General features: G+C 53.7%; 1 protein-coding gene across 1 annotated transcript in view; it reads right to left on the minus strand.

The window, feature by feature from the left end:
* Nucleotides 1–11,870, minus strand: part of SLC7A5 (solute carrier family 7 member 5) — a 31,894-nt gene extending 20,024 nt beyond the window's left edge. Inside the window, exon 1 of the mRNA XM_032231151.1 lies at nucleotides 11,309–11,870. Coding sequence (XP_032087042.1) covers nucleotides 11,309–11,870 — 562 coding nt within the window. The remainder of the gene's footprint in view (nucleotides 1–11,308) is intronic.
* Between the last annotated feature and the right edge of the window lie 1,686 nt (nucleotides 11,871–13,556).

Raw genomic sequence — 13,556 nt, forward strand, 5'->3', positions numbered from 1 at the left:
CGGGCACTCCCCGCGCTAAGCACCCAGGACGAACCCCCGACAAGGTCAAACTCCCAAATCCCCTTCTCTGCTCTGCGCAGGTTCTTGAAAAGACGTTTCTGATGCAATTCTCCATCCTCTCTGACGTGGATGGAGAGAAGGAGAGGGCTGCTTCCTCTTCTTGGTAAGAGGCGAGTCAACTCAACTTCCGCTTCCTTCCCTTCCTAGGCTCAAGCAACCGAGGCAGGCGGTTGCATCACCCACCCGCGCCTCCTCCATTCAGCCACCTTGGCGGTTCTTCCCCTCCCCGCCCCGTGTTTATAGAGTTCAGGCCGCCAGCCAAGAGTGGCAGCCGCCGAGAAGGTCCTCTCCTAAGGTGGAAACTGGAAATGTCACAGGGCCCTGGGCTGCTATGGCGCTAAATATAATCCCAGGCAGGGATTACGCAAAGAGCAGAGAGGCCTCCTGCTAGTTAGCCCTGTAAATCTCTGCTTTCTTAGCTGGAAGACTCCATTTCTCTCTCAGGCTCTTTTCAAATATTGACAGTCTCAAGATTTGCAAGGAGGAGAGTTAATCCTTTGAGTCCACAAGAGCCCAGAGCAGTTTGAGCTAACAGGGCACCCGAGAAGCTCAAACTGGGCTTATTCCCCACTGAATGTTCAGCCAAGGGACTTAGAACCTTTCCAGGAATTTCTCCCCCCCCCCCCAAGAAGATTAAAGCCCATCTTAGCCCTTTGGCTCTGCAAACATGGGAGGTCGTTGTGCATTATCTCCAGAGGGTCCAAGGGAGCATTGCAACGAGACAACTGGGACTATGAACGCCCCCTCCCCAAAGCACAGATTCCAATACCCATAAAAGAACCGAGGCGAAGTGGGGCCTTCTCCGGAGTGGAGGCTGTGGGGCTGCGTGGGTTTGTAGCAATGGTGGGTTCTAGCTCCCATCGCAACCAGTATGTTGTGACAGGGCTGTACGAACCACCACCGGCGCCCATCGCCCTGCGATGCTCCAGCTGCTCGGCGGAGCATCGCACAGGCACCGTAGGCTACGCACGCATGAACAAATGGCCCAGTTGGCTTAAATACATTTAGGAAACAAGGGTGGGCAGGTGAGCCCTCCAAAGCACCATTCCAGCAGCCACCGATACACCCGTACTGGGCCGTACCAGCCAGAACCCACCACTCGTTTGTAGCTCTCGACCAGAGGTGGGTTCCTACCAGTTCGCACCAGTTTGGTAGAACCGGTTCGTCAAATCTACCGAACCGGTTAGAAGAGGTTCCACCAGTGGACCCGGAAAGCAGGCCACACCTACAGAAGAGGTTCCAAACTTTTTTTGAAACCCATCACTGACACACACACACACACACACACACACACACACACACACACAGAGAGAGAGAGAGAGAGAGAGAGACAGAGACAGACAGACAGACTCACACAGGGACTATGTGAGACAGACTCACACAGGGACTCCTCACCAAGGACTATGTCCGAGCACTAAGAACTGCAAAAAGATCATATATTTCAGCCTTGGTTGCGTCCGCCGAGTCACGCCCAGCCGCCCTGTTTAGGATAACCCGCTCCCTCCTCAATAGGAGGGAAGCGGGAGACTCCTTGCAGGGTAGGGCTGAGGATTATGCTCAATTCTTGGCGGACAAAGTAGCTCGGTTTCGATCGGACTTGGACTCCACCGCAGTAGATCCAGCTGAGACACAGGAGGATCACTTGCCACACCAGTTCTGGGTTGAGTTCCAGGACGTTGCCTCTGGGGATGTGGACAGGGCCATTCGAGCTGTAAGTGCCTCCACTTGTATTCTGGACCCGTGTCCCTCCTGGCTGGTTGCCAACTGCAGGGAGGTGACACATGGCTGGATCCAGGCGGTTGTCACCGCCTCCCTTCGGGAGGGGCACTTCCCCGCCGTACTTAAAACGGCGGTGGTGAGACCCCTCCTGAAGAAACCATCGTTAGATCCAGCCATTTTAAACAACTTTCGTCCTGTCTCCAACCTTCCCTTTATCGGGAAGGTTGTCGAGAAGGTGGTGGCCTTTCAGCTCCAACGGGCCTTGGAGGAAGCTAGCTATCTTGACCCCTTCCAGTCCGGCTTCAGACCTGGTTACAGCACAGAAACCGCTTTGGTCGCATTGACCGATGACCTCTGGAGGGCCAGAGATGGAGGCTATGCGTCCATCCTGGTTCTCCTTGACCTCTCAGCGGCTTTCGATACCATCGACCATGGTATCCTTCTGCGACGACTGCGAGAGGTGGGAGTGGGAGGCACAGTTTTGCGGTGGTTCTCCTCCTACCTCTCGGACAGGTCGCAGTCGGTGTTGGTCGGGGGGCAGAGATCGTCCCTGAGGCCCCTAACGTGTGGGGTGCCACAGGGTTCGGTCTTATCCCCCCTACTATTTAACATATACATGAAACCGCTGGGCGAGATCATTCGGAGGCACGGGATAAAATACCACCAATATGCGGACGATACGCAATTGTATCTGTCCGCCCCGTGCCAACTCAATGAAGCGGTGGACGTGATGAACCGGGGTCTGGAGGCCGTTAAGAACTGGATGAGTGCTAACAAACTGGTACTCAACCCGGACAAGACCGAGTGGCTGTTGTGCTTCCCCCCCAAGAATTTGGCTAATATACCAACGCTTAGGCTGGGGGGTCAAATTTTATACCCCTCAGATAGGGTCCGCAACTTAGGAGTCCTCCTGGACCCACAGCTGACTTTTGATCACCAGCTGTCAGCTGTGACCAGGGGGGCATTTGCCCAGGTTCGCCTGGTCCGCCAGTTGCGGCCCTACCTAGACCGGGGGGCTCTCACAACAGTCACTCGAGCCCTTGTGGTCTCTAGACTGGAATACTGCAATGGGCTCTACATGGGGTTGCCCTTGAAGTGCATCCGGCGACTGCAGCTAGTCCAGAATGCAGCCGCGCGAGTGATAGTGGGCGCACCGCGGTTCGCCCACGTTACACCTGTCCTCCGCGAGCTGCACTGGCTACCTGTTGGTCTCCGGGTGCGCTTCAGGGTACTGATGACCACCTTTAAAGCACTCCATGGTAGTGGATCTGAGTACTTGAGAGACCGCCTTCTGCCGATTACTTCCCTAAATCGACCAATTAGATCGCACAGACTGGGCCTCCTCCGAATCCCATCTGCCAGTCAATGCCGACTGGCGACCACACGGAGGAGAGCCTTTTCTGTTGCTGCCCCGACCCTGTGGAACGAGCTCCCCATGGAGATCCGTACCCTCACCACTATCCAGACCTTCCGCGCAGCCCTCAAGATCTGGCTCTCCCAGCAGGCCTGGGGATAGGCTTCCAATTCACCCGCCCGAGTGTTTGATTGTTGAATGAAAGTTGTGTTTTACTATTTTTTCTTTGTTCACATATTGTTTTGTTTTTGACCTTGCACCCCCCCTCCCCCCCCCCCCTGTGGTTGTAAGCCGCCCTGAGTCCCCTCAGGGAAAAGGGCGGCATATAAATCCCAATAAACTACAAACTACAAACTACAGAGAGAGAAAGAGAAAGAGAAAGGGAAAGAAAGGAAGGAAGAAAGAAAAAAAGAAAGAAAAAGTGAGAGATGAAAGAAAAAAAGGAAAAAGGACAGAGAGACAAAAGGAAGGAAAGGGGGGAGAGAGAGAGAGAGAGAGAGAGAGAGAGAGAGAAGACATGGCCAGCAAGCCACTCCCACAAAGGAGGTCACACCCACAGAGTAGGTTCGAAAAAATTTTGAAACCCACCACTGCTCTCGACATTTGAAAAGCCAAATATTCCTGGACTCAATGGATGGAACACCTTTCATCATCTGCAAGAACAACGGCCTTAAACTTCCAGTTGTCACTGATGCTCTCCACAACCGAACCTCCTTGGTGGACCAAGCAAGGGAAGCTTGTGGAGAGAATCAAAGAAACTTGGAGCAGCCACACTGCTGGGGCTGGAGGGGTCATGCCAACAAGGAGGTTGGAAGGGGGGGGGCTTCTCTTTATTTACCAGCCCTCCCAGCCCAACAACTGGCCATTCTTTCCATTTTACCTTCTGACCGTATGTGGGAAGAAGGTCTAGAATTCACAGAATGGCCTCACAAGATTCTGGAAGTGAAAGATAACCATTATCGGTGGGGAACAAATATGGTGCTTAGACCACATGATGAGACCACGTAGACCGGGGAGGAGGGTGGGGGGGGGGAGTGTGTTAGAATGAATATCAACAACAAACCTCCAGTCATTTCTTTAACAACCCTCCACCCACCCACCCCGGCAGTCTCTTACGTCTATCTCAACTCCAGGCAACAACAGGAAAACAAACCCCCACGTGTGTCTCTTGCCAGCCTCAAATGTTTCTTTTTCAAGAAAAAATCAATAATCAGGAGTCTTAAGAATCCAACCTTTTCAGACAAACTTTAGAAGAGGGCCAATCCACCCCTTGGGAGAGACTTCGCTTGGGCTGAAAGCGAGGAGCTTCCAAGAGAATTCCACCCTCAGTTGACTAGAAATGGGTCAAGAATGTACCCCAACTGAGACCAAAGCGTTGGCAAGGACAACCCCAAGCTGGTGAGAGACTGGCATCCTCTTCTTCAGCTGCCCTCCCAAAAACCAGTTTGTCTGTTTCGTCCCTGTAAATAGGCCTTTTGTCTCCATGTGCCTGTGACCCAATTTCTAAATCATTATAATCCAAGAAGGCCGGTCACTCCAGAACAAGTTTTTTAAAAAAAAAATCAGGGTGGGAGGAAGAAACCAAACTGAACTCTCTGTGTGTGTGTGTGTATGTTTATTTGTGTGTGTGTGTGTTTGTTTGCTCTGGCTTGAATGCCACAAACCGTCTGCCTGCAAAGAACCAACCAGCCATTGAGCTGGCAAGCAGCCATGCCTCATGTTGCAGGTAGCTTCTTTAAATCCCAGCCTTGTCCAAGATCATCCTTCAAGCCTAAACCCAAATCCCAGGGTTTTCGCTTCAAAGAAAATAACTTGCCAGGCTGGAGATACACCCAGGATATTAAAACTGGATTAAAACACATCAGATGCCAGGGAGAAAGAAAGAAAGAGGCATTTGAAGGAAAACCTTCCCATTACCTGCACTCCAAGAACTTCTACAACAGAATTTTATTTCGAGTTCTAAATCCATCTATCCCCTTTCACCAAGGGGCGTCCAAGCTTTCCAACTTTAACCCACTTTTGGGGCAGTGGTTGTGTTTTTAAAGTCCCTATGTGGCAACTGTGAAACCTTCTCTCCTGGCCTCCCATTCTCTTTGATTTGTTCAACGTGTGGGACAAGTGAGCAGGGAAACCCTGTTATAAGAAGGGAAGGAAAGGAGGAAAGGAGAAAAGAAAGGAGGGAAGGCAGGGGAGAAGGATGTAAGGGGGGGAGGGAAGAAAAGGGTATGGAAAAGAAGAAATGAGGGAAGAGAAGAGGGAGGGAAGGAATAAGATATCTAACCTTTGATGTTTATAATGATTTGATAGTATGGGAATATCTCGAAATGTAGTTGTATTGTTTTTTACAAGTTATGGATGTTGTATTTTCTTTTAACCAATAAAATCTTTTTTAAAAATTTAAAAAAAAAAAAAAAGAAGGGAGGGAATTTCCCTGCTCGCTGAATTAACTGGTTTCCTGGGTCCTCCACGAGGCTGGAACCATAAATTAACCAAAGGAGCCACGTTCAACAAGCAAAAAATAACCCCAGGTTAACTAGCATTGATCAAATGATGCGTTTGGTGTAATCTTAACCAGATGCACCGTTGCAATTCTGTCCCGCTTGACAATTAAATGTTTTTAATTTGATTTGACATGTTGGGTAAAACTCCAGCACCTGGGTTTTCAGGCCATGGTTTAGAAGTGTGTGTGTTGTGCAAAGTTGCGGTAGAATGCAGCCTCAGTTCACATAATGCAGAAACCACTAGTTTGGAGTAGAGAAATTAACAGGCATGGAAGTTGCGGAGAACAACAATGACTTCTGCTTTTTGGGGTTAAACAACCATCCATCCATCCAATTGTCCCGATTGTAAATTGTAGGAGGTGCAATATGGGCACAATTATTTCTGGAAGGTCTTGTAACATCAAGGCACATCCAGTCCACAGTGAGATGCGACAAATGGCGCCTGTTCAGACAGAAAAGGGAGCCCCCTCTCGGGTTTTCGGATGCGATGTGTTTTTGCTTTGCTCCTGGCGAAGAAACAGCCAGACAAGCTGTGAGTTGAGATCTTGCACAGTCAGGAAAAAACAACTGCACAGCGGATTGTGTGCGGTTGTAAAAACAAAGGAAGATGGGGGGTGAGGCCAATCGACGGAGAGGCCAGAAGATTCAAACGTGATTTCTCTCCACCAAGTCTCTTCTACAATCACTGCAGTCCCCAGAATTCTTGGCAGGGCGCCTCACTTTTCTCCGGCACAAAAATCGGCCTGATCTGCAGTTCTTGGCAACTCACTTGTGATTCACACTCGCCTGCGGGGCGGAGGGTGGCGGAGGCCGCGCTGCTGCGGCCCACGGATTCCCCCCCCCCCAACCCGTGCGGAGAACTTCAAAAGGGCTTCCCGGGGTTTCAGAAGCTTCCCGTCTTTTTATCGATGCCCAAATCAGGGTGGGAAAAGGACAGTTGAGGTGCCCAACATGTTCTCAGCAAGCCGACACAGAGGGATTGAGTTGGTTTTCCCATCACCTGAAGAGACTCTGAGTACACAGTGAACCAAACCTGGCCAGGTGCATTGAGCAGGAAAAAAGAGGGCGAGCGGGGACTGTTTGTGTGCGTGTGTGTGTGTGTGTGTGTGTGTGTGTGGAGCTTTTGCTTGCACAAATTAGGTTTTGTACCAGAAGAACCAACAGCAAGACAGTCAAAAAGACTCTTTACTAAGCACCAAGTAACAAGATCAAGGACACAATGTTGACAGCCCGTTTCTTAATTCCCCGTGATCTTACGCCGGTACTGCTTCACCAACTAGCTGACCATGGGCCAAACCTGGCCTGGAAACAATACCGGGTTTGGCCCAACAGGCAAGAAATTGGCCCATCCGTGCCGATCAGAGATCAGCCAATTATCTCCAGGGCCGAGGCCATCCTTGCAAATCTGCGGCTAAGCCGATCAGCCCAAAAAAAAAGGGGTGGGTGGGTGGGTGGGAGACAAACAGCCCACACGTCATGTGCGCACACACGGTTGCTGGGCAACGCCAGGACCGGCTGCTGCGGATTCTGTCGTAACCTAGCAGCAAGGTGGGAGCCCATGTGGTTGCTGAGCAACGGCACATGACGCGCCCCCCCCTCCCCAATCGCGCGTGCAAAGGCCTCCCTTCTGTCCACCTCCCTCCCCGACCAGCCAGGTGGGTAAACGGCTGCAGCGCCTCCAAAATCGAAACTGGCTCCCGCTGGCGGGAGGAAGACGAGGAGGAAGCAGCTGCAACCGACCCGGCACCACGTGGTCTATCGCCACCTTTTGTGCGTCGCATGATACGTGGCCCCATTGTTTCCACCCGGTTTTAATCTTCCGAGGGGCCGCAGCCGTAGGCCTTGTCGAAATAAATCAGCACAGTGCCCACGTGGGCATTTAGATTAGATTAGATTAGAAGGTTTGTTTATATGCCACCCTTTTCCCTGGGGGGGACTCAGGGCGGCTCACAATCCAAAAGGAAAGGGGGGGGGAAACAGACTTTTTACATATAAGACAATACATAATTAAAACGCAACATTCATACCATTCGGGCGGGTTACAGTCTTTAGCCCCAGGCCTGACGGGATAGCCAGATTCTGAGGGCTGCGCGGAAGGTCTGGAGGGTGGTGAGGGTACGAATCTCCACGGGGAGATTAGCCCAGTCCTGATCGCACAAGGGTCCTTCAAGTTTTGCAATGAAACCCGCACAATTTCTCTAAAGGGTCACCCAGTCCGGCCTGTTTTGCAGAAAGCGACTGGGCATAAAACAAGGGAGCCCCTTCTTTCCCCCCCACCCCAGGTTCTCTCTCTCTCTCTCTCTAGCCAAGGGACCCCTTCCAGGAGGCCCCCTGGGGAGGCCCTGCAGAATCAGACTGGGCTTCATTCAACCAGGGGGTGTCCTTCCGTCACCTTTTTTCCAACCCAAATCTCACAATCCCGCCACGCTGGTTAGCGGGAAGGACCTCGGGAGAGGAGGAAGCACCTCCATTCTAGCCGGCTCTCCTGCAAAAGGCGTCTCAGCGCGCAGAAGGAAGAGAGGCACAGGAAGCTGGCTGCCAATCAAGCGCTAAGGCTGAGCTTCCAGCTTTGCAGGATTCCACTGCTATAAGCTTACAATCGGAGTAGTCGTGGCATGTGAGTCTTGCCTGGCCTTCCTCGGAGGGCTGATTGTTAACACACAGGGCAAACGAAGAAGACGTCAAGGCAATCCTTTGAGCAGCTGTGCTGCAGCAAGCAGATAAGCACTGTCTTCACGGGGTGGTGGTGATGGAAGAGATGAACCCTCAACCCTGATGACGTAAAGCCTTCCTTGATGCCACCAAGACTTCCTCCCGGAGTTGGGAGAGTGCCATCATTTTAAAACCAAACCAATAAACCCGCCTTTCTACGCACGGTGGCAATGCCACTCTGAGGCCAGCACCCTTGTTCTCTGAGGAGCCCTGGCCTCCAACTGCCACTCTCCCGTCCGCCAATCACAGACTATAACAATCTTTTAAAGCTGCCCTGGGCCCTCCTCCATGAACTGAAGCACCGGGAGGCCAAGAGGCGGAAGACTGATGGAAATCCATCAATCGGTTGAGTGAGCAAAGGAAGAAAGCCAGGCGATCTTCCCCGGAGCACCCTCTTCAACCTGGTGCCCTCCAGATGTGCCCATGCCTCAAGGGAGGGCCTTCCCCTCCAAGACCCTTCTGTGTGTTCACTTCTTCTCCGGAGCGATCCGCCAGCGCTCCCCTGCACCAGGGAAAATTCTGCGAAAGCGTGGCACGATTCCGAGAGCTCCTCTGTCCTCAAGACAGTTAGGGAAGGAGAAAAATAGACAAGAGGTGGAAGCAACTTAATCACTCAGCCACGTCCGCACCAGGTTTCAGGCACAGATAAAAGGGGGTGTGGCCAGACATGCAAATTTTGGCTTATCAGTAAATTTGGTATAAATTGTGGGGAAGCAGAAAGGTTTTCCAAATGCTGTTTTACCATTTAGTTCTTCTTGGATTGTTAAAATTTGCTTTCTGTCCTTCTTCAAAACAGCTGGGGATTTTTGCTAGCCGCTTTGTGTCCTAAGGAATGGGTGGCATATAAATTTTAGATTTTATTCAGTTTGTATGCCGCCCTATTCCCAAGAGACTCAGGGCGGCTAACAATCAGAAAGGGGAAGGGGGGGGTACAAAATGAAAATAAAAAGACAAACTCTTAGGGAAGATGGGAAGATGGGAAGGAAGGAAGGAAGGAAGGAAGGAAGGAAGGAAGGAAGGAAGGAAGGAAAGAAGGAAGGAGGCTCAAACAGGGATTTTAACTCCCACCCCAGATTCTATTTCATTGAGCAATTCACTACAGACAGAAGAGGATCCAAAGAACTTCAACCAGATAATGTCAATCTGAAACTCGGGGTATTACTTCCCTTCTCGCAAGGTGTCCTAGCGGCATCCTAGATTGCTATCCCATCATCCTCAGCCAGCCTGGATGCCCACAGATCAAAATGATAAAACTCTTATCCAAAAGAAGAAAGCTCTTAGAATCCCTGGCGGAGTTACATTCCGCAGATTCCCCCACGGTGGTTTAGTCTCAAGTCTTGCAACATCCAACACCCATCCTGGATTATTCAGCAAGCTATGTTGAAACAAACCACAGTTGAGCATCAGCACCAATCCTGCCCGCCTGTCTTTTGAGCCCTTTTAGAGGGAGGAGAGAAAGAAGCCGCAGAATCTCCTGGGAGAAATGCTAAACCGCCAGGCAGAAGCCTACTTTCTTGCAACTTCTGGATTCGACATCTTCACCCCCCCAGCCTGGTTTTCTCTGCCTGGTTGGGACCTTGAGAAATTGTTATCAAACAGAAATAAACAAAGGAGGCCCAGATGGATACAAAGGAACTTCTCCGAATTTGCAAACAAATTTGGAAACTTGGAGACTGCAGTTTGGCCAAATAAATGCAGGGAAGTTTGGAGGGGCAGAAGGAGAGGAAGTGCCCCACCCTTCTGGTTTTCCACTAAGCACCTGCACCGGTGAAGCCCCCACCCCCCTTTCGACGAGATGAGCACTAAGAGGGGGGGGGGCGATGCGAGGACCCCAGGATCTTTCTTTCTTTCTGAAGGAAAGTCAAGGCTTCCTCTCCCACGTGGAGAAAGTCAGCCGCGTGGGAGCAAACGCGCAGCCCCTCCTCGAAGGGAGAGGAAGGACAAGCAGCGGGTGGGGCTTTGCAGAGGGAGGGGCTTCCCATCCCGAAGCCCAACCCCCACCGAAGACAACACGGCCCTCCGGTTTGGGAAGAGAAAACCCAAAGCCCCCTCCTCCAGATCCAACGCCCAAACTGGGAGCATCTGCGCGCCTGGGCCAAAGGAGGGCGCGGGGGTCTCTTTCTCCCACGGGGGGTGGGGGGTGGGGGGGAGAAGGGGCGCGGCCAACCTCCCCTCCATCTGCAACGAAGCACAATGTGGTTGACCCCAATTGTCTGCTGGATGCGGCGCAGAGCTTGCAAACGTCAGAGACGGCCGGACCCATGGCGGCCAAAGGGACGGCGCTACATTGGGGAAGGAGAAACGGGGGGGGGGAGCTTGCAGGGGGGGCAACCAAGGAGGCGGGGGGAGGGAAGACTGAGCCCTTTTCAGAAAGGCGGAGGAGGCTTTCTGGGGATGCCAGGGTCTTGGAGACCCTCAACCAAACAGCTGGGATTTGGGGGGGGGCGATTCCTGGAACCCTTTGAGGGGGGGGACGTTGGACTATGGAAAGGCGAACTGGAGGGGGGGGCGATTTCCCCAAGCAAGGCTCCGCTGCAGCCTGGGCACTGACAGCCGGGCAAAGACCCCCCCCCACTTGTTTGGGTCCGGCGAAGTTGGCATCGCAAGCAGCTCCGAGGCCGCGGAAATCCGGCCTTTGCAGACTCGGCGCCGCTTCGCTTGCCCCACAGCCCGGGAACCGAGCAGGGGAGGGCAGGGCAGGACTCAGGAGGGGCCTGGGGGAAACTTTTCCGGACTCCCGCGAGCCTCGGCCGGGGCGCGGCGCCTCCCCTTCCCGGGCAGGGCAGCTGATGTCAGCGCCGCTTCTTCCCACGCCGGAGGGAAGCCGGTTGCGCAAGCCGGACGGGGAAGAGGCGCGCGATTCCCCCCAACCCCGCCGGGGACCAAGTGGGCTCCTGGCCTCCCCCTCCCTCCCTCCCTCCCTCCCCCCCTCCGCCCTCTGCCCATGCTCGGGTGTACTCACGCACGCAGAGGCAGGCGATGAGCTTGGTGGCGCCCAGCGGGACGTAGCAGGTGGGGAAGAGGGGCTTGAGCAGGTAGGTGGCGAAGACGAAGGCCACGATGTACTGCGAGGAGGGCCGGATGATGAGCAGCTCGATCCAGAGCTTGAGGAAGGCGGGCAGCGAGCCGTAGACCTCCAGCATGTAGGCGTAGTCGCCGCCCGACTTGGAGATGGTGGTGCCCAGCTCGGCGTAGCAGAGGGCGCCCGCGATGGAGAAGGCGCCGCACGCCGCCCACACCACCAGCGCCAGCCCCGGCGAGCCGGCCTCCTTCAGCACCCCGGTGGGCGACACGAAGATGCCCGAGCCGATGATGGTGCCCACGATGATGGCCACGCCGTTCAGCAGCGTGATGTTCCGCTTCAGCGCCACCCCGCCGCCCGCCGCCCCGCCGTCCTCCGCCGGCCCCGCCGAGGCGCAGCCGTTGCCCCGCGGGCCCGCCAGCATCCCCCGCGCCTCCTCCGCCGCCGCCGCCTCGGCCGCTCCCGCCGCCGAGCCGCGCTTCTTGGCCGAGCCGCACGACATGGTCCAGCCGGAGGACGCGCCACGCGCTCGGCCCGGGCCACGCGCCCCTCGCCTTTTTATCCGGCGGAGCCGGCCGGGACCCGCCCTGGCACGTGGGAAAGGCTCGCCCGCCCACCCGCCGCAGTAGCAGCAGCAGCGCTCCCTGGCTGGCTGGCTGGCAGGAGGAGGAGGAGGAAGAGGAGAAGGAGGGAAGAAAGAGGAAGAGAAGGAGGGAAGAAAGAGGAAGAAGAGGAAGAGAAGGAGGGAAGAAAGAGGAGGAGGAAGAGGAGGAGGAAGGAAGAAAGAGGAAGAAGGAAGAAAGGAGGAGGAGGAGGAGGAGAAGGAGGGAAGAAAGGAAGAAGAGGAAAAGGAGGGAAGAAAGAGGAGGAGGAAGAAGAGGAGGAGGAAGGAAGAAAGAGGAGGAGGAGGAGGAGAAGGAGGGAAGAAAGGAAGAAGAGGAAAAGGAGGGAAGAAAGAGGAGGAGGAAGAAGAGGAGGAGGAAGGAAGAAAGAGGAGGAGGAGGAGGAGAAGGAGGGAAGAAAGGAAGAAGAGGAAAAGGAGGGAAGAAAGAGGAGGAGGAAGAAGAGGAGGAGGAAGGAAGAAAGAGGAGGAGGAGGAGGAGAAGGAGGGAAGAAAGGAAGAAGAGGAAAAGGAGGGAAGAAAGAGGAGGAGGAAGAGGAGGAGGAGGAAGGAAGAAAGAGGAGGAGGAGGAGGAGAAGGAGGGAAGAAAGGAAGAAGAGGAAAAGGAGGGAAGAAAGAGGAGGAGGAAGAAGAGGAGGAGGAAGGAAGAAAGAGGAGGAGGAGGAGAAGGAGGGAAGAAAGGAAGAAGAGGAAAAGGAGGGAAGAAAGAGGAGGAGGAAGAAGAGGAGGAGGAAGGAAGAAAGAGGAGGAGGAGGAGGAGAAGGAGGGAAGAAAGGAAGAAGAGGAAAAGGAGGGAAGAAAGAGGAGGAGGAAGAAGAGGAGGAGGAGGAAGGAAGAAAGAGGAGGAGGAGGAGGAGAAGGAGGGAAGAAAGGAAGAAGAGGAAAAGGAGGGAAGAAAGAGGAGGAGGAAGAAGAGGAGGAGGAAGGAAGAAAGAGGAGGAGGAGGAGGAGAAGGAGGGAAGAAAGGAAGAAGAGGAAAAGGAGGGAAGAAAGAGGAGGAGGAAGAGGAGGAGGAAGGAAGAAAGAGGAAGAAGAGGAAGGGAAGGAGGGAAGAAAGAGGAGGAGGAAGGAAGAAAGAGGAGGAGGAGGAGGAGAAGGAGGGAAGAAAGGAAGAAGAGGAAAAGGAGGGAAGAAAGAGGAGGAGGAAGAAGAGGAGGAGGAAGGAAGAAAGAGGAGGAGGAGGAGGAGAAGGAGGGAAGAAAGGAAGAAGAGGAAAAGGAGGGAAGAAAGAGGAGGAGGAAGAAGAGGAGGAGGAAGGAAGAAAGAGGAGGAGGAGGAGGAGAAGGAGGGAAGAAAGGAAGAAGAGGAAAAGGAGGGAAGAAAGAGGAGGAGGAAGAAGAGGAGGAGGAAGGAAGAAAGAGGAGGAGGAGGAGGAGAAGGAGGGAAGAAAGGAAGAAGAGGAAAAGGAGGGAAGAAAGAGGAGGAGGAAGAAGAGGAGGAGGAAGGAAGAAAGAGGAGGAGGAGGAGGAGAAGGAGGGAAGAAAGGAAGAAGAGGAAAAGGAGGGAAGAAAGGAGGAGGAAGAAGAGGAGGAGGAAGGAAGAAAGAGGAGGAGGAGGAGGAAGAGG

Source organism: Thamnophis elegans, chromosome 14, assembly GCF_009769535.1.
Source record: "Thamnophis elegans isolate rThaEle1 chromosome 14, rThaEle1.pri, whole genome shotgun sequence".
Taxonomy (NCBI): Eukaryota; Metazoa; Chordata; class Lepidosauria; order Squamata; family Colubridae; genus Thamnophis; species Thamnophis elegans.